Raw genomic sequence first — 22,684 nt, 5'->3', positions numbered from 1 at the left:
CTTGGCTTGCATTCGGTTACTTACTTAGGTAATTTAGCAACCGTTTATATACTATATTTGAGCCATTTAATGCACATACAAGTGTTTTGCCAACAATGCTTCTGACATAACAGCTGCGTTAGAAAAACTTTACCCTTGCTACCCAGCCCAGTTTTGGTTCACTGTTCTTCTTTAAAAGTTCTCACCGAAATAAAACCATTACACATGCACACACACCATTCCCACAACAAGCACTGCAACACCATTTCTTGAAATGACAGGTTTACCTGCAATAGTTTGGTTTGAGTGGAGATGCTCCAAACGTTTTATTTCATATGGTACACAAACCTTTTCCTATAGCACCATGCTTCAATGGATGCCATAAATTACACATAAAAACATAAATTCATGCGAGTAACACCAGCTACATAACCTGATGCCAGATGTGGCAGCTACTTCTTGTCTGGTGGACTGCTCTCTGTGTCGATGGAGCGAATGTATATTGGTCTCGAGGCCTTCCATAGTTTCTGTTGGACCTTGAGGTGTTTCGCGTGGCTCGGGCTCAACGCACTTGGTGCCAGGTTCACAGGCCTTGGGTATGGGTTGTGGTAGTGCAGTGCTGGAAGCACAACACATGCACAGCTCTTCGGAACAGCCATCACCATAGACGTCACAAGGACAGATACAGATGTACGCTGGATTTTCAATCGAAGGTTTTATGTTGAAGTCCTCAAGCCTTAGGCACGCATCTTTCTCAGAAGCACTGCAATCAACACGGATGCAGAGAGAGACAGACAATAAGTGCTGCTTCCAACTGATCTATTCATTTAGTAGAAGTAATGCAGGCGGTTTTCACTGAATAAATCTGGTGGAAGTAGCGCTCGTCCTAGTCTGTCTCTTTCTGTGCTGATTGCACGATCCGTAGCACTTCTGACCTTTCTCAATCCAGCATGCGTCTCGAACTCTGACAGAGTCCCCAGTGTTTTTACTCGAGGGCAGTTGATGCAATTATACGAAGTGCGAACTGCAAAAGCTCGGTTAGGGCTCCCTTAAACGTTGACGGGGCCAAAAGGTCAGTTCGAATAAAACGAAAGTTCGAATTAAGCAAATTCGAATTAACGAGATGCCACTGCTTAGCTTTAGTTCACCTGTCTAGAATGCACTAATGCTCTAACAAGGTACTTACCCATAGTAAACATATAGGCGACCTTTCTACACATGCTTAATACACCAATATACAGGGGCCGTGCGAAATGCGCAGGGCGGCAGAAAGTTGGTGAGTTCGGCAGTAACAAATCGCCCCTCCGTCTACAACTTACCCAAGTCCAACCTTGACTGTCCTTCTCTCAAGCACTCCTTAATAGCTTCATTGTCTTGTATCTAAAAAGAAGGAGCAAGAACACTGGCGTTACGCTTGCAGAATGAATGCGAATGAATGCTACTAACGTGTTTATTTCGTCTGAAGATATCCTTCGTTTCGGAGATTATGTAGAACTGTTCCTCCTGAGTTTTCTCCGGAGTTTCCGCAGCCCAAGTTCTTCCAGTCCGAAGCAGCTGTTTGTAAAGCCGCAGCACATCGCGGCGAAACATGGTAGCCGAAAACATTAAAAAAATGTGAAAGCTCACCGCTGAAAACACTTTTTTAGTCTTCGCGCTTCTGCAAACGTGCAATGTGTGCAATCGCAACAGAATGCAAACTGACTACGATTGGCCATATTAATGACCAGCTTCGTCTAATATCGCCTTGCTATGCGTACTTCATTTTTAAATTCGCTTATAATACAAACATCAGCACCTATTTGTGCTACCGAAACTTTAAAAACTACAGTATAAATAGATAATTTTTACTTTTATAAAGAAAAACGTTGGAATTACAAGTCATGGACAAGTTTAAGCTTTGGTTGAAGTCACAAATCGACGTAGCCAAATCCAAGGCAAAGTTGAATGAGAATAACAAAGATGGCCGAGTACGGAGCCCATTTGGCGACTCAGCTGGCCCAAAAACCGTCGATATTCGAAGTTCTAGCCCAGGAAAACCTAGCGCGAGCACTCAGAAATGCGCTTAGGCACCTGATCTCTTACTATGCGGACCTACGGAGCGGCAAACGCAGCCATAGTTCGTGGCTGAAGGCGCACTGCGACGAACTGGTCACACTCGCCGACTTGTCGGTTCAGCTGTACCACCTGACGCGCTACGCGAGCTCCTTTTCCGAGCACTTCTACGGTTTGCGACGGGTTGCAACGGCGACGGGCGCCCACAGCGGCGCCGATGCGCTAAAACGAAGTCACATCCTCAGATCCCTGGCGTCTCTCGTGCTGCTGCCTTACGTGCGCGCTAAGCTCGACTCCCTCGTCTTCGACGAGGACGCCCGCGCGAACGAGGAAGGTTGGATGGCAACACTCCGCCGCATCTACCCGTCTCTCTCGCTGGCCTGCGAAGCCGCTTCTTTGTCGTTCGCGCTCTTCTACGCGATCGGCAAATCGTCCGTGCATTCGCCGACGCTCACTCTGTCGTCGGTGCGACTGGAAGTCGCCCCCACCGTCCCCGTCGGCGCGGAACCCAGCAGTGCGGGCAGGGCGGTGCGTGTTCTGCGTGGGGTTGCCGACGCCTTCTCCGCCACGCTGGCCACGGCGGCTTTCCTCCTGCACTTCATGGACTGGTGGAACACTCAAAGGAAAGGCAGCCTGATCGCGGAACCACCGGTGCCGACGCCACCAACGCATTCTAACAGGGTCGACGCTGGCGAGTCTCCAGAGCGGCGTGGTGTGTGCCCGCTGTGCCATAACGAGATCGCGTCGCGCGCCGCCGTGCTGACCACCAGCGGGTACGTGTTCTGCCACGAGTGCATCAGGAACCACTTGTCGAGTGGCCGCAACACGTGCCCCGTCACGGGGTACCCGTCGTCACACGATAATGTCGTGCTGCTCGTTGGACAGTGAGTCTCGCAATCTGAAGAATTAACAGCCTCGTAATGTGACGCGCGATCGGCCGGTCCGAATCTCCCAAATCAGCGTTCCGATCAGAGCGGGCCGACAGTCGCGGTGGCTGATTGAGTTCGATTCAGACACTCGATTGCTAGCCATTTCTGGTACGTTGCGCGAGGATATCAAAGATGCCTTCATTGTCTGAGCAGTATCATCGCAGCTCGATGCACTGCTGCTTCATTAAACCCGCCTTGCCTCTGCCAGTCGTATACGGACTGGCCGTGGAGTAAGTTCCTCCTTGCTGGACAGTCCACAGGGTGAAAAGGGCACGTCAAGAACTGGTTGCACTGGTAGTTCGCTAGTTAGTACACCAATCACCGGAGTTACGTTGCCAGAGAAGCGAATTGACCTATATCTCATTATTGTGACACCTCATTAAAGAACCTGTTTAGTGAGCTCTGTTGCACTGAGCGCAGAAAGTGGTTGCATATTAGGCCAGCACCTCGACTTCCAACATATCTGCGAGCTGTGTTGCTTTGCTTGTTGTCCTACATGATGAAACACGGTTTCAGGTAATACCGTCCTGCTTTATTTTTGCCGTACACAGAGCCATCAACATGCGGCTAATATGGGTGTGAAAGTAAATAAAATGGTGAGCTACTTAAGCGCCTAGCTTATGGTGTAGAACCGAGGCATTATCTTGCAGGTGGCAGCAGGCATGAGGAGGTTTATATGAACCCAAAATGTTCTCGAGCGTTGCCAACACAGAGCACGGTGTTTGTCTCAAGTGTCGCTGTTGTGATGCTAATACCTGGTGATGTATGGAGCAGGGTTCCCCACTTATGTTTTTACAAACTGAACACAGGCTGTGGACAACCAGTGCAGTACGTTTTTTTTTTGTGATTAAAGTTCTTGACACAAAAAGTAAGCAGTTTTTTGTAAAGTGAATTTGCAGTGGGTAACAGGTACAGTTTGTTTCATACTTAGAGGGAACACAAGGAATTGGTTAAACTTGTTCTTAAATCCAGAAAAGCAGGTTTCACTCGAGAAGCTCGAGAAGAGGAGCCTGAAGCCACGTTCCTGCTCTGTGGTAAAACCTACTTTTCTCCATGTTAGGAGCCAGTTTAACCATTTCTCGTGTTCCAAGTACGACTCATACTGTACACAGCAACTCGTGAAATACTGCCAGGCTTGTCGTTATATTGATGGGACAGGCATGACTTTAAGCCAAGAGATGGTGCACACCGTGAAGTCACTGCTTTTTATAAAGAGCACTGTTTCATGACATCGTGTTTTCTTTATCGGAAAGAGATTTTTGACCCCATATATACAGATGAAGGCTCTCCCAACTTTCCGTGATTCTGCGAAAAATCTCGCATTTTTCGCAGAATAACAGTGTCATTTGATGACTGTTTGTGGACATCAGAAGGTATGATACAATGGTGGGAATGTAATCATTTTGATTCTCTTGAAAGGTAAAAACATGGTATCAAACAAAGTTCAGCCAATGCCTTGACATGATTGCTCCCTCATCCACTCAAACTCAAGTAAGCTGTGGCTCTGGCAGCAATGCACTCGCACCGTTTTTTGACAAGTCACGATACTTGTTCCTGTCGTAAACAGTATAACCGTATTTGCATGAATATAAGGTGCTTTTTTCCTTGATTCGTCTGCTTCAAAATGCCTTGCACTGTATTTGTATTTAAAACCAAGCTACAAATATAGGGCAATTTTTTTTCGCTGTAGTTTGAGACACTTGACCAAGCTACAAAAATAGCGATTTTTTTTTTTTTCTGTTGATGTACCCACAATGAGCTCACCCAGCATCTTGTAAGCTGCGAGAAGAAGCCAACTTCTTGACGACCTTGTGTTATTGAGGCGAAGCGTGTGACACACACTGGCGCGAAATAGCTGCAGCAAACATGGGAAGGATGTGGCGCAGGCCACTGAGAAAGAAAAGGCAGTAAAAAAGCCGCCAGGAGTAGGCGAATGAAAAAAGAAGAGGCGAACAAATACAGAACTGTGAAACAAAAAGGTGGTGGCAAGGTGGCTGCCGCTGCATGTAAGGCCTCGTGTGTGCTCTCTTTCCTTACTGTGGTAAAATGCAATTACACGGTGGTGTGAGTAAAAAAATTTTTGTTCGCCAAAAATTTGAAAAAATTTGCTCTATTATGTACAGCACATCATAGTGTAGCTATCAGCACTCTCTCTTTAATAACAAAGAAAAAAATGGGCTCCTATGCTTATGAAGAAAAATAATCTCGAAATTTGAGAGACCTGCACAAGAATTCATGAAAATATTAAATACAATCAGTCAGAAAATAGGAGACAAAGAAGAAACGAATATATGTTTCATACGTTACTATGTAAAAACAAGCAATTGCCTCTCCATGCTAAACTTTCTGATCAGTAAAAAAAAAAAAATACTGCTTGTGTGAGGCGCTTTGGACAAATTAAAGAGTCAGTGCTGCGGAATCGCGAGAACACTGCTATGGCAGTGACAGTGTGGCCATACTTGCTGTGATTGCTACATGTTCACAAGCTTCACAGGAAGCCTTAAAAATACTCAATATGGATGACAAACAAACCAAATCCGAAACGGAAGAGGAGTTCTTTCGCAACTTACTAGATGGCTTGTCCAGAAGCTGCCCACATCGTGCAGAAAGGGTCAATTCGTGGCATCATTCAGACTGAACAATTTGAATAAGAGCTGTGCTGTAAGGAAAGAATTAACGAGGCTTTCCGTGGAAAAATGGAGAGTCTCTGTTCTCAATTCACGGAATTTAAAATTTTCCATCGCAGAAAATTAGGAGCCTAGCAGATGATACACGTAAAAAAAATGTATTGAGGAGCACTTGAAACAATTCTGCCTTTCTCACTGAGGCTTGCTGCTGAAAAAGCTTTAGCACACATCTGTGGATACTTGGAGCATCCATTACTACGCAGCATTGACTGCATCTGCAGTGAAGTAGTCGCAAGTCTCTCTAACTTGCTGCTCTTGTGTGCGTCCACTGCAAAATCCGTTTGGCGGCCTCCTGAAAGTGTGACACGTACAAGACAAGGAGTTACAAGAATGCAAGACATGAAACACAGTGCAGATAGCACATAACACTGCAAATGCCTTTACCAGTGCTCACTTATGCTTGTCACCAAAGCTAAAAGCCATGCAGAGGAAGAAAAAAGTATACTTCACTAAATATACATCACAAATCCACAAAGTCAGGTATTTTTTTTTTTCGTAATAAAGGTAAGCAGATAATGAATATATAAATCTCAAGCAGTGGGAAAGTCTATGAATTACCTGACTTCATTAATGAACATAGACCCGCTTCCTTTTTAATCAGGCATACCTGTTTACCACTAATATAGAGCGCAAGACTTCAAAAAGTACCATGGCGTTTCATCTCCTTCATATTCTTATCAGCACGGTTAAAAGCATGAATGAAATGGAGTTCCATTGCATGCAAAAAGCACCAAAAACGTTTTCAACTGGCATGCTGTCCCTCAAATCTGGTGACACGTACCTTTCTTCGCTGGCGTGAGAGTACTTGGAGTAAGTGCACTTTGAGAGGGCTCGAGATAGTGGAGTGCACAAACCGTGCCACACTCCGTTCAGCAATTGTGTGTAGTAATGGGCTTCTGGCACGATCCAACCGCCCTGCAATGGCATAGAAGAGCTCAGAGCTTGCACAAAACACTGAACAAAGATAAAAAAATCTGGTTATTTCAGTGAGAAGCTTAATCTTGCAACACATAGCACAATAGTTGCCTGAGCCATAGCAATGCCCCTGACTACACAACCTGTCATGCAGAGCTTAGCGAGTTTCCATGAGAGAGTGAGACAGCAGGAAATGTGGGGAAGTTAATTAGAAGATTCTGGTTGGCTACCCTGTGCTAGAGGAAAAGGAAGAAGGCATATGAAGGGCAAACAGGAAAGAGAGGCAAGGTAAAGGTGTTTTAAAATATTATACAAAGGGATGACTGTGTAAACCACTGCTCTGCAAATGGTGCCGAAGGCACAGGATCTTGGTGGTTTCCAGCACATACACCATCATCAGTTGTACTCAACCCACCGCCAACCCAACCCAACCAACCAAACATCTACAATGACCCTCATGTTGACACCTGTGGTTGTTCAGCAAACCTGTGCGCTTCCTGCGCTTGTCACTCAACCTGAAGTGCCCACAACTACATGAGGTTTTTTTTATCCTTTCCCTTTTCACCAACCCCCTTCTCCTCTCTCTCATAACAAGCTTCAGCAATTCATCATCAAAGAGACATTTACTGTGCCTTTCCTTTCCTTACAAACTCATTCCCTGTCTGACCACCCTTCAACTAACTTCAACTTGTGTCGTGTATGCAGAATAAAAAGGTTAAGGGAATACCGAGGAAATCTCCATGTGATTACTGTTCTCAGTAAACATAGATTCTTCGGCTCTGTCTCGATGCACTGATGGTTGTCCGGCAGCAAAAAGACGCATTGATCGCCAAAAAAATTGTATTTATGTTGCCCTGCAAGTCAGTCCAAACTCACGATGTCCTTACCAAAAAGGACGGACTGCCACCATGTTGAAGTGAATGGTGGTGCAGCGTAGCCTCCAGGATCAGTACCCGAAAATCGGTGTCGATGCATGCATTCTACTTGTGAAATTGGCTGGTGATGGTAACAACTGTATTTCATTTTCTTTTCTTTTCTAGCTTATAAAAGCTCCGTTTTCTTTGTGGTTAAAACGTTGCACCCTATAGATTGAGGCCAACTTCTATTTATTTGTCTTCAGTGTCCTTTTAATGGAGGAGGTAAGAAACCCCTCGTACAGTGCAGCCCATCCCTGCTGACTCATAACGCAGCATGCTTAGAAAGAGTGCTGCATTACTCTTAAGGACTTGTCGAAAAATTCAAAGCCAACTTGATGAAGCTTTGAAAGTGTACTACAGTTTTCTTCGAACTCGCATTCGCTTAAACACGGAACAGACCTTAAACAGCATTATGATTAGTGTTAAGCAGAAAGTTAAGTTGCATTTACACAAGATGGCATCTGATAAGTCAAGATATAATGAAGGAATCATAATAGAAACACGGAAACAACAGGACTAGAGCCCTGTCAGGCTGCAGGTTACACTGCAGCATGACGGTGAGCCTGGCATCAAGCTCCAGATGAGTGGATGCACAACACCTACCAGACAGCAAGTGCTTCAGGTAAGTCTCCAGCATGAATGCATTCTCCTCGGGTGGTTCCAGAAACCGGGAGAGGGGCACCACGGACTGCACAAATGCAAGTAAAGCATGATAAAGCACAATGCAGAGAAAAAGGTGAATGCATCAAATTTCAGCAAAAGGATACTGAATGAGGTCAAATTAATTGTTAGACATGTAACAGACTGATCACATTCACTATGTGGCAAACAATGTGAACCTTACAGCACCACTCCGTCACCACAACCACCAGTAGGGTCAAGCCCAAGGGACAAAGGCCCTTTCCTTTCGATTTCCACTCGGATACTATTAACTCAACTTTGTTCCCTAATCAATGACACGGCCGCCAGTCCTGGCGAATTTTTCAACCTCACTGCTATTACCTGTTTTGCTCTCATGAATTACATTACCCCTCCCACTATGTTCACATACTGAGACCTCCATGTAGCATGTTCTACATGTCATGTGCCCTGCCCACATCCACCCCTCTGTCCGATTTCAGCCCGAACATCACAAACTCGCATTCTCCAAACCATGCAGCTCCCTTTGCACCTAAAAAATTTTAAGGCAGAGTACAGATTTTAACACAGAAGTTTGTTCAACATCTACAATCATCAATCTTGGCACTGCTGTACATGGGTTTTCTGTACGGGTGCAAAAATTTTCTGGGCCCGTGTGGGTATGGAAAAAGAAGATGGATACAATGTTTTTGAGGTTGGATTGGAAGAAACGGAAGAAATAGTAGCTGAAGAAGAAGGTAGGCTTGATGGAGCTTCGTAAGAAGAACGCTCGTAAACTTGTGCTGAACACCCAGATGAAAGTTACGAACAGAAGGAAAGAACATGCATTTTGGAATTCGTGGTGGCGATCATGGTTTGATTTTAAAGATGCTGCCAGGGCAGCTGAGCAAAGAGCATCGCGGCACAATATGTGGTTTTCACATGGCGGGGGATCACCACAGACCGTTTTTCCAAGCATTTTGCCTCCAGAGGCAGGTGCCCAAATCGTGCAACTGCTTTGTCCGGTTTTAGCGGACATGACCGCAAACCTTTTTCAGATCAACGCTCAATCGTGCAGACCAGGCAATGCGCATACACGAAAGATGCGATGCTACACAAGACAAAGGTGTATGTGAAGAAGGTGACGTGCCTGTTCCGGCCTCAGGCGGGTCATAGCCAGGGCCTCCGGGTTCTCGGCGAAGAGCAGCTTGCGGAAGTGGGGGTCGCAGGCACCCTGCAATGGCACCAGCACCCAGCAGGCAAACACGGCGTCCCCGTAGGACTCTCCCACGTACTCTTCCAGTAGCTGTAGGTAGCTGCGCAAAACGAGACGCAGTGCGTGTGCATGTCTTGCAGTCGCTGTGACAAAGGACTTGCAATGCAGCTGAATTCAGAAGCAATGAAATTCCTCGGTGGGGGCAAGTGAAAAGATTTCATAGCAGGAGAATTTAGTTATCTGAAAATCTGGGGAGTAACCACAAGGGAATTGAAAGCACGATGAGCATCCTACCAACAGAGATTTTGCTCAAAGGGCATTTCCTACATTAGCTAGCATCTTTTGGATTGTAACCTGGAGGAAGCAGGGAAGTATATCAGAGCATGCCAGTAGAGTACATTGCATATAATAAAATGTCATGTATCTGACACAGTTTTCAGACATTTGCATGCAAGAGAAACTGCAGTTAAGAGAACAAGAAGAACAAATGAATTTAAAACGAATGCTACTTTAGTGCATTTTTAGAACTTTTTGTAATAGAGCAACTTACTACTATGGCATCTGGGAATACTGAAGTCCACCCAGGAATCATCACTGTCCCACTAACATGAAGGTGAGATAACTCTGGCTCCAATTAACAAATCCATAGTTTCACTGTGCATACAGAAAGCTGAACAGGCAAGTTATACTTTGATTCAAATAACAGTTCTAATTTAGTGACTTCCATGTACAGACATTATATTTGCGTAAAAGAAAAAGAATAAACATATACCCTCATATCAGCCCAGTCACTTCTCACGGCTCATTTGCCATTAATATTTATGTGCAACATACACCATTGAAGGAGCGAAAAAATGAGGCTTCCAGAACAATTTTTCTCGCTTCTTCTGGGATCTTATGACCAATTGCTGAGACTCACAAGTCCGAAAAAGACGGCATGCCAGGCCAGTCCCTGAGATCCAGATGGCGCTGTGTGCGGCAAAGCAGCGCAGTCTGCTCAAGCAGTTGGAGGAGGGACAACATGGCACCCTGCACCCCCATGTCTAAGAACAGCTCAGGCCCTGCAGTGGAAGTGAGTGCACCAAGTTTAAGCATTCAAGGATTTTCCCTAAAGTGTGACATCACGCAGATTCGGGGAAAAAAATTCCTGCTCAATTAGACAGAGATTTCCTTGGGTGGAGCAGGATGCTTGGAACAATAACCGGCTATGATACATTTGGCTGACCTCTGGAGATGTTAAAGTAGAATGTGCTGTACAGCCAAATGCACTGAACACTCTTCTGCCTGAACATATGCCAGAATGAAAACTACATGTGTGAAATACAGCCATGTAGGATTAAAGTGAGTTCTAGCTCTCCAGCCACAAACACCTTCATGTTTTGACACAAGGCCTCATTTAATGAAAAACATTTCTACATACGCTGCTTGCATTAACAGTAAAACAGCAGCACGTAAGGAGCACTGGGCTTATTTACCACGGGAGCAATAAACAGAAATTTGGCTTATTTTATGGCGAAAGACTACTTCTCTCTGAGCAACACGGTACGATGAGTTGCAGCAAACAGTAACAACGTCAAGACATTCGATGATGATGATGATGAGAAAAACAGTTATAATGAAAGCATTTTGCCACCATCTTTAACCAATGAAGTGAACGCATTAGACATTTCAAATGTATTAAAATCGTACTTCAACAACTGCTCATTCACCCTTTCCCAAAAGGGCGGGAGAAAGGATGCTTTCAGCCAGAAAATAGGGAGCTCACCGGCTAGAAACACCGAAGCGAGGCGTGTGAAGTGGACCAACGGTGGAAATGCTCTCATGAAGCGGTGCCTCGCGCGGAGCAGATGACCGACCCAGTGCAGGCAGCACAGGACATCGTTTCGGTCGTAGGTTCTGCAAGGGCAACATCTCTTTCTCTAATCTCTGCACTACATAATGCGTTAAATTGCATGTTTTTGGAGTTTACTGCCAGTGACGGTTGATGCGCACTGATTTTCCATTGTGTACAGAGTCAATCACACTTTTCCAGAGTGCTCGAGCGGTGTGCTGCGGAGCAAATTAAGCTAAATCTTATTGCAGCTGCTTTGCTGCAGGTAAGGCACTGGTACATGTGCGGTTCGCATGTCTATCAGGCTGCTTTCCACAGCAAGTAGTATTAACAGCGAAACTCTATACATACTTCAGAATTTTGCTCTATTTCCAATGGACAGCACTGCTCGAGCGCTTTGTGACCGACTCTGTATGCAAACTTTTCCTTGGCCTGGTGCTCAGCTCTCTATAAGAAGAAATGCTTGCAACAAAAAGGGCTTTCGATCCCAACTCCGCGAAGACTAAATGCACATAACCTAAGACATATTTTGGCCAAGTCGATGGTTCAAGCCAAGAACCTTCACCTGAGCACTAGTGCATCTGGTCTGCTTAGCAAGTGAGCTCTGCAGTTTCATTTAGGTTTCTTTGCATCTGTTAAAATCCTTTTAATTTTTCAAATTCTGTCACCTTCCACTGGTTCTCATCCGGCGCATTTTATTTGAGATGCAGAACAACATTTAGATGGCACTAAGCGCCTCAGTAGTGTAATTTTTTGTAAGTACTAGTAAATCACACACAACTTGAATTTTTCACTGGGGTTGTGCCAGGTGGTAGGTACTAAGTAGCCAGCTGGTTGGTACTTCTCGTTTGTCAAAAAGAAAAAAAAAAACGGGACACAGATGTTGCCTTCAGTGAGCCATGACAAACTAAATGCATAGGTACTTTTTAGTTATAGGGTTGGAATGTATGGCTTACACCAGTAAAAGTATGCCAAATTCCATTTGGTAAAAAATCGGCTTTAACCAAAAAAGGACAACATTTCAGACATACATGTCATAACTAGCTGGCTAATCAATACCAGTTACAGAGGTCAGAGGATAAAATTAAAACGATGTAAACATCACAGCTTTTGTAGTATATTCTTGCTTTCAAATGCGCCTGCCACCAGATGTGATCTAATTAAGGTTTGACCAGCAGGAAGCCTCCGGCTCCGCCCACAAGCATTTCCATTTTTGAAGGTTGTTTCTGAAGGTTACCTCTACACATCACAAGGCCAAGGAAACGTTAAGATTTTCACAGGAGGTTTCAAATACTTTCTTCACATTATCTTCACATTTTTGGTGAAACGCATACACACACACACACAAAAAAAATTAAGGCATGGCTTACCTTGTGTTCTCCTCTAGTGCGCAGAGCTGGTGCAGAGGCAAGTAGATCCAGTCACATGGAAACAATGGCTTCTTGCTTGGGGTTAGGGACACAATGCTGCAGATAATAATAATAATAATAATACAGTTGAACCTCTATGTAACGAACCTCTATGTAACGAACCTCTATGTAACGAATTCCTGGATTTTACGAAATTTTTCAATTCCCCAGCACATCCCCCATTGAAGCCCATGTATAGGCGACCTCCATGTAACGAACTCGTTGCGGCAGTTGACCTTGATGTAACGAATCCGTGGCTCTGATCATCGAGCTGTATCTTGTAATGTTTTGCCCGAAATTTGACCGGGCAGTGCGCAACTTTAATGAATATTGTTTAAGTAAGTTTTTATATTAAAAGGTAAAGTAGACCGCGAGCAGAACGCTTGCAATCGCAGCAAACAAGCAGACCTCAGTGATGATGATGATGTTGAGCGCCGCTATCGCCGCTCCGTGGCAAGCGTAGCAACTTTTAAGCTTTCATTTTGTAGCTTGACACTAGGTGGCACTACTATGACAAATTTTTCGTGGTGTTGCGGCGCAGTTATGGTAAGCCTTCTTCGTCAGCGTGTTGACGTGTGTGTGTTGGTGTGTGTTTACGGTGTCGGTTCGTTACGATGAGTTCTGCTGTGAGGAAACGCAAAGTTTTGTTGCTTGAAGATAAGCTCTCGATTTTGAATGCGGTTACCGCCGGCGAAAAAAAGAAGGATGTCGCTGCCCGCTTCAATATACCAGCCAGCTCCCTGTCAACCATTCTTGCTGCAGAACAAAGCATCCGCAGTGCGATGGAGTCGGGCACAAGCGCCCAGAAGAAAAGACTGAAGACGTCGACGTATGCTGATGTGGACAACGCCGTGTTTGCATGGTTTTTGGACAGACGAGCACAAAACGTGCCCATAAGTGGCGCGATTTTGCAGCAGAAAGCCATAGATTTTGCTTGTATCCTGGGCCACGACGACTTCAAAGCGAGTAACAGCTGGCTACAAGGATTTAAAAGCCGGCACGGTGTCGTCGGAAAAGTGGTATCTGGCGAGTCTGCCTCCGCAGACAGCGATGCTGCTGCCTCGTGGGTGGCCAAGAAGCTTCCCGGCATTTTCAGCCACTATGAAGCTGCCGACATTTATAATGCTGATGAGACGGCCCTGTTTTTTTAAATGTTACCGAGCCGCACGTTCTCACTGAAAGGAGAAGACTGCCGCGGTGGAAAGCAAATTAAACTCCGCGTGACGGTTTTGCTTTGCGCCAACACTGATGCCAGCGACAAGCGAATCCTGTTTGTTATTTTCCGCAATGCCCGATCCGGATGTTTTAAAGGAACAGGGCGGATGCCAGTAAAATATGTGGCAAACTCCAAAGCTTGGATGTCGCGGGCAATTTTTTACGACTGGCTGAAGGAGCTCAACCAAGATGTCAAGCGACAAGTTCGCAGCATTTGTTTGCTGCTTGACAACTGCTCCGCGCACCATGTGGAAGGCCTACAGCTTTCTAAGGTCGAGCTGCAGCATTTGCCACCTAACTGCACTTCTCTGGTACAGCCCTTAGACAAATGGGTTATTAACAGCTTTAAATGCTGTTACCGGCGTCGATTGATACAGAAGATGCTCCTGGACATCCGCCTTGAATGGCCAACAAAAGTGGATATCTACCAAGCAATCGAAATGCTTGCTGCGTCGTGGCAAGAGGTCGGATCACAAGTGATCACCAATTGCTTCGCCAAGGCTCAGGTAAATAAGGCCATTCAAGCTACAGTCACTGAAGACGAACCTTCAAGCCCACCCGAGGTCGCAGAAGCGTGGGATGAACTACGCATGAACGGTGGGGTGCCCGACGGTGTCGAGCTGTGCAACTTTTTGTTCGTGGACAACGGCGCCGTGGCTACGGAAGAGATGACTGATGCGGCACTTGTCGAAACCGTTAAAGATAGCCTTGAAGGTGACGGTTCGTCAGAGCCTGATACGTTTTGTGCTGTTCCCACCGCGAGGGAACTGATGGACGCGGTGGACGTTCTGCGCCATTTCGTCGGCTCGCAGGACGATGAAGCAGCCATGGATGCCTTAGTTTCCTTGGAGCGCCGAGTAGTGGCTTCGATCGGGCAAAAACAGCAAGCGAAAATTACGCAGTTTTTCTCTATTAAATAAATTCTTTGAATGGCGAGTTCACTTGAATTGATATCTGTCGAATTTTTATTTCGTTTTGGCATAATCCTTACCAGTCTTAACCCAAAACTGCATGTAACGAAAACCTGGATATAACGAAAAATTGCGAACTTTTTCAATTTCGTTATATCCAGGTTTGACTGTAATAATAATAATAATAATAATAATAATAATAATAACACCAGAACACTGATGCACAGCATCCTACAATATGGGGTGAATTGTCCCCAAAGTCTTGTCCCCAAAATACAAGGAGCACAACTGATCACAAAATGGCAGAGAACAAACTGCATTGTTTGGGATACGCTGCAAAAGGCACCATTTTCAAAACAGCAGAATAAATCCTGTGTAAAGGAACGTTACCTTTCACTGTGCTGCCTCAATATTGGTGTGAACGTCTTCAAGTAAACAGGCTTAATACTGGAAAGTCTTGTGTGGTCTAATTTCGCAAAGGCAGTGAGAGTCAGTGCAGATCCTGTGATGCTATCCATTTGAGCTATGGGTGTGCCTTCTGTTGACAATCTTGACTGGCTTGACTGCGTGTTGGAATCAGAGCTGCAAGAAAAATAGAGTGATTTTAAAAAATTGATCAAATATTCATTTATCCAACCACCAATGTTATCACAACTACAAGGGTGACACTACCACCACTGTAAGCTTTTGTGTGTCCAGGGGAATCCTCAAAGGTGGAGTACATTTCTGTCTCGCTTCATCATTACTGCCATTGCACACAAAATCAATATCTAAGTAAGATATTACACAGCTTGAAACAATGTCCAAGTGGCTATAATGCAGCCTCAGATGCTATAAATGTTAGCCTCAAAATGTGGAAATTGGGAAATTAAAGTTGCGAAGTTAAAAGCTGCTAGAATACAACTGGGGCTGGCGACATCAGGGTCAATGATCCACTGTTCCAATCATTTGATGCAAAAGTTCGCTAAATATATAAGTTGCATAACTTTGCTTGGTACACAATATGCGTAAGCATATCACAAACTAGCAGTGGTTTTCGTTGCATTAACAATATTGCTAGCCCCAAGCCAGGGGCCATGGCTGGGTGGGAAATACATCAGTAAACATAGAGACAGTACACAGTTCATAACAGCAAACTCCCTTCCTTACAAATACAAAACAAAAACAAAATGAACAAATTAAAATTTATTATTAATATTATTATTATAAATGCGCTACGAAGGTACTCACCATGCAAAGCTGGATGCGAAAACAATACCCTCGAGAAGCTTTTGATATTCCCATTGAAAGCCCGGCGCACACGTGGCAACAAGGGCGAGTGACACTTCGTGGTAGAGTGCAACGTCATCCTCGTTTAAGGCCTAAAAAGAAAGCACAGTTGATAGCACGCCACTGCATGTCCGTATGGAAGCAACTCTTGTACTTTTGAGCGCATACCAGCACCGCCTTTAAAAGTTAGGACAAAAAGCTTTGCTGGTGTCACATGCCACAACTTAAGTGGCACCTATCAAAGAACACTCCATTAATATGAAACAAATGATTAGTTTGGTGACAATCTTCAATTAACATTGAGGTAACGTACTGGAAAGCTTTGCAGGAGCTTCATGGCAAATGAAAATTGGCACTGTAGCGTTGTTACTAACCAGCACTACAGAATACATTATTTTGCACCTTATTATGAAATAACATCATGGGACCAATTAATAGTGCATTGCATGAAAAGTCCTTAAATGACTACCTATTAGTTTTGGTTTATGGGGGTTTAACGTCCCAAAGTGACTCAGGCTATGAGAGACGCCGTAGTGAAGGGCTCCGGAAATTTCGACCACCCGGGGTTCTTTAACGTGCACTGACATTGCACAGTATACAGGCTTCTAGAATTTCGCCTCCATCGAAATTCGACCGCTGTGGCCGGGATCAAACCCTCGTCCTTCGGGCCAGCAGCCGAGCGCCATAACCACTCAGCCACCGCGGCGGCTACTACCTATTAGCGAATGATTTTTCAAAAGTAGTCACAGTCAAAATCTGACCTACCTTGGGAGAAGTGAGAAGTGCCAGCTCAAAGAGCAGGTTAAATTCTGGACGGCACAGCCACTTGCAACTACTGTCGCGGGTCCAACGCTTGGCATGACTGCATAGCTGGTCAAGGTATGTCTTCACTCTGGCATTACAGAGCAAGGCAATCTGAACCTGCGAAAAAAAAAAAAAATAGATGAAAAACTAAGTTTTTAACAGCGTAAATTTCCTAAATAAAGATGCTCCACTAACGGAGCCATATAAAATTCACTTTCTGCATACCATTTGAGCATTCATAAGTTAACTTTGTTTGGCTTTCAAAAATCTGCCACCATGCCATGTTGCTGACAGTAGGTGTGAGCATAAAATGCTTGCAGAAGTCAGCTTGTAACTGAGCCTAGAAGATGCAGTGGCACTGCTGTCGAACCATCGGATTCCTATTCTTTGTTTACTGGCCCAGGAGAAGGAGCCGGCGAAAACAGAATAAACCAGTTGGTACCGAGACTCCGAGTGGCTTGAATTGCTGTCTTTGCACAGCAGCAAGCTTAATGCCATCTCGCATCATGAAGGAAACCTACCAATGATAACCTTCACATTTTCTAGTACTACAGAAAGATGTTTCAGCTGTGCTGCTCACATTGCTGTAGTACTGCCACTGAGGCTCCACAGCTACGTAATTATATGGATCAATTGAGTGTTTCTTTGCGCTGTTCTCTAACTTCTATGTACTGCCCCACTCACACAATGCTCCAATGTAAAGGAGCCTGTGAGTAACTTGAATAAAAAAATAAAAAAGGGTAAGCAAATGAGGGGCTCGTTATGACACACATATGAACGAAGCCAACAGTCACTGAAACCAAGTAACACCAAAGCTTTCATAGCAGAAACTGTTGCACAACACCAGTAGCAAGCCTTCATGGCATGATTTAAACAGCCCAAGGGATTGAGAGTTTGGGTGCCCCTCGAAATTATCCTTGATTTCGTGACTTTTTGCTTTTCCTCACAAACTACAGATTGCCACTTCCCTGCATTCTGCCCCTGCAGAAAATAGAAAGCAAGCTGCCAGAGAATGCACGAGTTTCACCTTGAAGAGTTCCTCACTGACTGTGTTGTTCTGGATGTCTTCACCTGTTGGTGACTTGGCAGTCACTATGCGAACAAGTCTAGCCATGGCGGCCAGGAGCTCAAAAGAGCCCACGTCCCAACCCGTGCATGGGACAGGCTCCTCAGAGGTGACGCACGGCAAGCACTTGCTGGAGTGGGAGCCTGATTCGCTTGCCTCACTTTCAGCAAGAAGCGAAGAGCACGTCCTGGAAGATGACAAGCAAGGTGTACGGCTGAATGTTTTTAAACCCCCTCCCAAGTTTCAACGCTCAGCCAATGTTATGTTGCAGCTAAAAGTCGAATTTGAAAAAGAACAAACTACACCGAAGATGAAAACCTGCAATGATAGAGGTATAACACTACTGTCACAAACAAATAGCCAAACAAAAGCTCTGAAGAAACAGTAAGGCTTGTTATTGGGCTAGTCGGTTGACATTTAATGAAAACACAACGGCATGAATTTAACAGTACCTATCTTCACCTTTCCACTCTTTTACGAGATAGCACAGAAGTCTCATTGCATGAAAACTCACGACTGCCGCTGTCGTCATTAGACAAATCTGCCAACCCCCCCCCCCTGTTGCTTCTCTCCCCATCTCCCCTCCTCATCCATCCTCCGCATTTCCTCCGCATCACATTAATCGATTGTCCCTGAATTTTTCTGTCTCGTTCACATCTGTTGAACAGATGTGTGCTTTTATGCTATCACTAGACAATTAGGGGACATCATCATCATTTTAGGACACGAGGGGTGCGCATATGCAAAATAAAGTAAAAGATGGCTAGCTTCTTTTTAAACAGTGTCCAAAGAAATAAATAGCAGTGTCTAGTGCTTATAGTCTGCTGAAACTGAATTGCCTCGATATTTCTTGGCACAGTCGATTTAAGAAGAACAATGAAACAACATTACGAACGATGGACAAATAGGTGCAATATTATTAAACTTACGCCGAGTTTAACAATATGGCTGAGCTGGTCCATGATCTAAGAAAAAAGCCAAGAAACAGTGCTTCAGACATAAGACATTGAAAATCATAGACGACTGTGTTGACTACAGTGACTATGCTATACGACTATGCTGAGCTTCAAATCCCGCCCAAAAAACATGGCTTGCTAGACTGTCGATCACCGATACAGGCAGATACAAGCAGGCACAGGCAATCAGAGAAAGATCCCACACCTCAGTTGCGATGTAAGTTGCGTGGAAAGTGGTGATTTGAGAACCAGCAGCACGGCATTCACCACAGCAGCGTCAGGCGGGGTGCCAAGCTCAGTGAGCGAGCAGAGACAGTGCAACATGGCCGCGACTGTGTGTACTCCTGTCTGATCAAAAGAAAGAAAAAATGAAGGAAGGAAAAAAGAAAGAAAGAAAGAAAGAAAGAAAGAAAGAAAGAAAGAAAAAGAAGGCTGAGCAGGCATTCCTGCAATAAACCCAACATCAACATGGACACCAGCTGCATAATCCCCTTGCACTTCTTTTCAACCACACACCTGTGAATGCCCTCACTCTCATACTTATTTAGAAAATGCAGCAACAGAGAATACATTAAACAGTCCATCAGTAAAAAAAAAACGAAAGAAAACATCCCAGACTGATAACAGATATGGCTTAGTACTGCGCTGAAAGACACAAAAAGGATAAATAACGCTTCAGCGTTGCTTTGAGGGACTCAAAGGGCAACCTCTAAAGACGTTAAGCTTAATCTATCTGCCACACTGTGGCATCGTATGCAAGACATCTCTCACAATGGTTCTGGCCAAGTTCAGCAATATACATGAAGCACAGTTTTGAAAAGAAAAAAAAAGCCATGAGGCTACTATGCACCTGTAATGCCATGGTCAATTCTTGCAGGAAAATTGGGAAATAGCTCTTGGTGATGGCACTAAAGAAACTGTAAATACATAGTACTGCTAAAGTCAATCTTAAAAGCCACATCTGCATGTGTGACAAGAGAAACACAAGCGTCACAAAATTTCCAAGTAACGCCGAAGTTAATGGTCATGTTATCAGGTGAGGTAAAAAAAAAGCCAAAAATGTGATTTTTTTTTTCACGGAAGCTCCTGCATGGCTGTTCTAAAGAAAAAGTGCTAGATTTCTCTCCATCCTCAAATAACGCCTAAATAAATAAATAAAAAAATATGCTTCCATTAGAGATGTAAGACAAAGAGTTCACCCCCACTTGATCTGCCAAGTGACAAGTTGTCAATGCAATTCACAGTTCACACCCACACAACGCATTACTGAAACCAACCTGAACAGACTGCAGGTCAATCGCCCTGGCAAGCAGGGTCAGCCAGCGAGTGCAGACAAAGTTCAGCGAAGCGCTCAGGCCGACCAAGGTCGACTTCGTGACATGGGCAGGCAGTGCAGCCAAGCAGTGCAGCAAGTGGCCACCGTACTCGAGGTCAAAGGGCACTCCGTCCAAATCCAGGGTTGAGAACAGCTGCAGTCTTCTCGCCACCACGGAGTACAGGTCACTGGATAGGCACAAGTCCACGAACGATTGTCGAGAAGCAGGACTGCACTTGTCTCATCACCCCCCCACTACAGGACAAATGCCTCTCCTGATGCTCTCCAATTACCCACATCTTGCACTAACAGTGGCTGCCTTATCCAAACACAGTTACTAGTCTCATCTATCCATGCGACTTTAGGCTACTCCCAGCTGCGTTTGCCACCCCCAGGATTCTATCTCTGCACTTGCGTAGCTGTTGTGAAAAAAAAAAAGAAGAAAACAACCAAGAACAGGACTGTTCATCCTAGACACATGCTTGAACATGTGCTTGTGGAATGCAAATGTGTTTGTGTGTGCACATAAGCAGTTGCTTCTCATGAACTGGTCCACAGACAGCAATGGCACAGATAGTTATTGGTTATGTGTGCTAATTTATTCATTTATTTATTCAACCACTAACTTATTTACTCACTTATTTCATAGTGCCTCAACCTGCTCCGGGCCCAAGCAGCAATAACATGTGACAAATAAAATGTGAATTACACAAGCAAGTTGTAAACATTATGATTAGCAGCCACTTATTTTGCAAACAAATAACTGTAAGAGAAAGATGCCTTTCAATGGCATTATTAAATTTCAAATCAGCATCAAATATATATTTATACATCTGCTATCTGAACCTAACTCTAATCATCTATGCACATTGTTACTTGCTATTATACATATATAAGGCATTACCGCAGGCTTGTTTCATTAACCGATTTATATTTATGCTGCCACGAGACAAATTAGAACACAGGAAGAAGACAACAAAACATCACTTGGCAAGCACTCACAAGCAAAGGTCTCCACCCAAGCCGTATGCAAGAAAGATACGCCACGTTCTCAGTGCTTCCAGGGCCAAATTCAGGCAATCCGTGGTCGGCAGCTGACTGGCACTGAAAGGGCAGGCAGAAAATTTAACTTTTATGAAACAGTTAAAAAAAAAAAAAAGTACACCGGTATTTAACAGGAGTAATGCACAAATTATAGTTGTAGGCAAGCGAGCTTTGTCGGGGAGGCATCCTAAAGCCATCAGATGCTCTGCAAAAAAAAAAAAAAAGCTTCTGCATTTTTTTTTGTAGCAATCTTTACTGCTCAATTTTCTAAATTATGAAGTTTCTACTAGTCAGGCAGCCAATTAAATGCAGGAACTTGAATGTTCTTAGGTATGACTCGACAACACATAACAGTTTGAGCTCAATTAACTGTAAGGGTTACATCAGTTTTGTTAAATTTATTCTCTGAAGTGTGCGAGATCACATTACAAATACTTCATAGTTGCTGAATTACTAACAACAGACTGTATTATCCACGTTTCTTAGAAATCTCGTCATCTAGGTACCAACAGAAACTACCGTACATACATGCATACAATGCGACCACAAACATAATGCGAGGGGGAAGTTTGAGACCTCATGAAAATGGAAAAAAACAACAACAAAATGATTACAGCACAATCTCAACCTGTTCAAGCCAACTACTGATGAGGGCTCGGAAAAATTGTACACGGCTAGGGGAAACCAAAGACAGCATGCAAAACTAGCGAAGCAATGAATATGTCAATAATACTTGAGAGGAAACGTAATAACATCTCACCCAGGAAAGCCTCCAACGCATCTGATCTTGCTTCCATTCCCTATGCCACTCAGCTCTTTCCTTTCTTTGCATGTCCGTAGCCACCCTCACCTTTGACTGTGCTCCCCCCCACCGCCTTTTTTGTAGAAAAGTTGGCTTCCTATCAGCTCACCAGACTAATGATGAAGTTTGCTGTAGTTCTTTTAATAAGCAGCAAAAAAACAAGAAAGGGTTATGTTCGTACCTTGGTTTCGATTACAATGTAAGACTTGTGAAATCAATCAACCAAGGAAAAAAAAAAGCGTGTTATACTGGTGTAAACATGGTAACCAATTACGCTTCTTGGTTACGATCAATTGAACGATAAAACGAAAAAAAGGTCTTTAGCTGTATCACTATAAATAAATCACAGATGTAAAATATCGAATGCAGCTGAGTGGCAAGTGGTCTGTCTACATGATAAAAAAAAACCCACCTGGGCTCTAAGGCCAGATATGCAGCCAAGGATTGCCCGAGAGGGTATCTCTGCATCTGGAAAAGCAATATTGGGTTGAAAGCAATCGTCAAATAAAAAAAACGATCCTTGCAGGCCAGCAGACAGCAAGCCAGACTACTTCATTCTTGCCAGATGTCAACATAAATACATTCAAAAGTGCCCTGGCAAAAAGAAAGGCTAAAAATTGTACTAGTGTAGTAAGCAAAGAACACATTTCGAGAAAGTCACCTAAGCTGGGCAAATGCATGCTTTATAGCTAGTGATGCAAAGAGGGGCTTGTGGTATAGAATACTTGCTTCGGACGTTGCTGTTCCAG

General features: G+C 44.3%; 3 protein-coding genes across 5 annotated transcripts in view; 1 reads left to right on the top strand and 2 right to left on the bottom strand.

Annotated features, from left to right (window-relative positions):
• Window positions 1-275: 275 nt before the first annotated feature.
• On the bottom strand, window positions 276-1,783 carry LOC144104725 (LYR motif containing protein 1-like). The gene is made up of 3 exons (XM_077637883.1): window positions 1,426-1,783; window positions 1,299-1,359; window positions 276-598 (listed from the first exon to the last, which is right to left on the bottom strand). Exons 1-3 carry the CDS (start codon window positions 1,582-1,584, stop codon window positions 432-434), a joined length of 387 nt encoding a protein of 128 aa, XP_077494009.1. The 5' UTR covers window positions 1,585-1,783; the 3' UTR covers window positions 276-431.
• A 140-nt stretch (window positions 1,784-1,923) lies between these two features.
• Pex12 (peroxisomal biogenesis factor 12) lies at window positions 1,924-4,941 on the top strand. Its single transcript, XM_077637881.1, has one exon. The coding sequence runs from the start codon at window positions 1,924-1,926 to the stop codon at window positions 2,917-2,919; it is 996 nt and encodes a 331-aa protein (XP_077494007.1). The 3' UTR covers window positions 2,920-4,941.
• LOC144104719 (RNA polymerase II-associated protein 1) overlaps window positions 3,804-22,684 on the bottom strand; it is a 37,926-nt gene continuing 19,045 nt past the window's right edge. The window contains exons 14-30 of one of the 3 annotated variants that reach the window (XR_013308622.1): window positions 22,348-22,403; window positions 21,092-21,193; window positions 20,052-20,277; window positions 18,980-19,122; window positions 17,780-18,005; window positions 16,714-16,869; window positions 15,910-16,040; window positions 15,070-15,261; window positions 12,515-12,610; window positions 11,079-11,209; window positions 10,233-10,374; window positions 9,248-9,413; window positions 8,083-8,167; window positions 6,429-6,562; window positions 5,828-5,939; window positions 5,531-5,594; window positions 4,168-4,850 (exon numbers count right to left, since the gene is read on the bottom strand). Coding sequence is in view for 1 of the 3 variants with exons in the window: in XM_077637877.1 (XP_077494003.1) it covers window positions 5,889-5,939; window positions 6,429-6,562; window positions 8,083-8,167; window positions 9,248-9,413; window positions 10,233-10,374; window positions 11,079-11,209; window positions 12,515-12,610; window positions 15,070-15,261; window positions 15,910-16,040; window positions 16,714-16,869; window positions 17,780-18,005; window positions 18,980-19,122; window positions 20,052-20,277; window positions 21,092-21,193; window positions 22,348-22,403 (2,037 nt within the window). In the remaining 2 variants the exon portion in view is untranslated. Of the gene's footprint in view, window positions 5,595-5,726; window positions 5,940-6,428; window positions 6,563-8,082; window positions 8,168-9,247; window positions 9,414-10,232; window positions 10,375-11,078; window positions 11,210-12,514; window positions 12,611-15,069; window positions 15,262-15,909; window positions 16,041-16,713; window positions 16,870-17,779; window positions 18,006-18,979; window positions 19,123-20,051; window positions 20,278-21,091; window positions 21,194-22,347; window positions 22,404-22,684 lie in introns of those variants that run through there. The other 2 variants (XR_013308623.1, XM_077637877.1) reach the window with 2 other exon arrangements.

Source organism: Amblyomma americanum, chromosome 9 (genome assembly GCF_052857255.1).
Source record: "Amblyomma americanum isolate KBUSLIRL-KWMA chromosome 9, ASM5285725v1, whole genome shotgun sequence".
NCBI lineage: Eukaryota > Metazoa > Arthropoda > Arachnida > Ixodida > Ixodidae > Amblyomma > Amblyomma americanum.
Note: the sequence above shows the minus strand (reverse complement) of the source record. Positions and strands in the feature narration are given on the sequence as shown.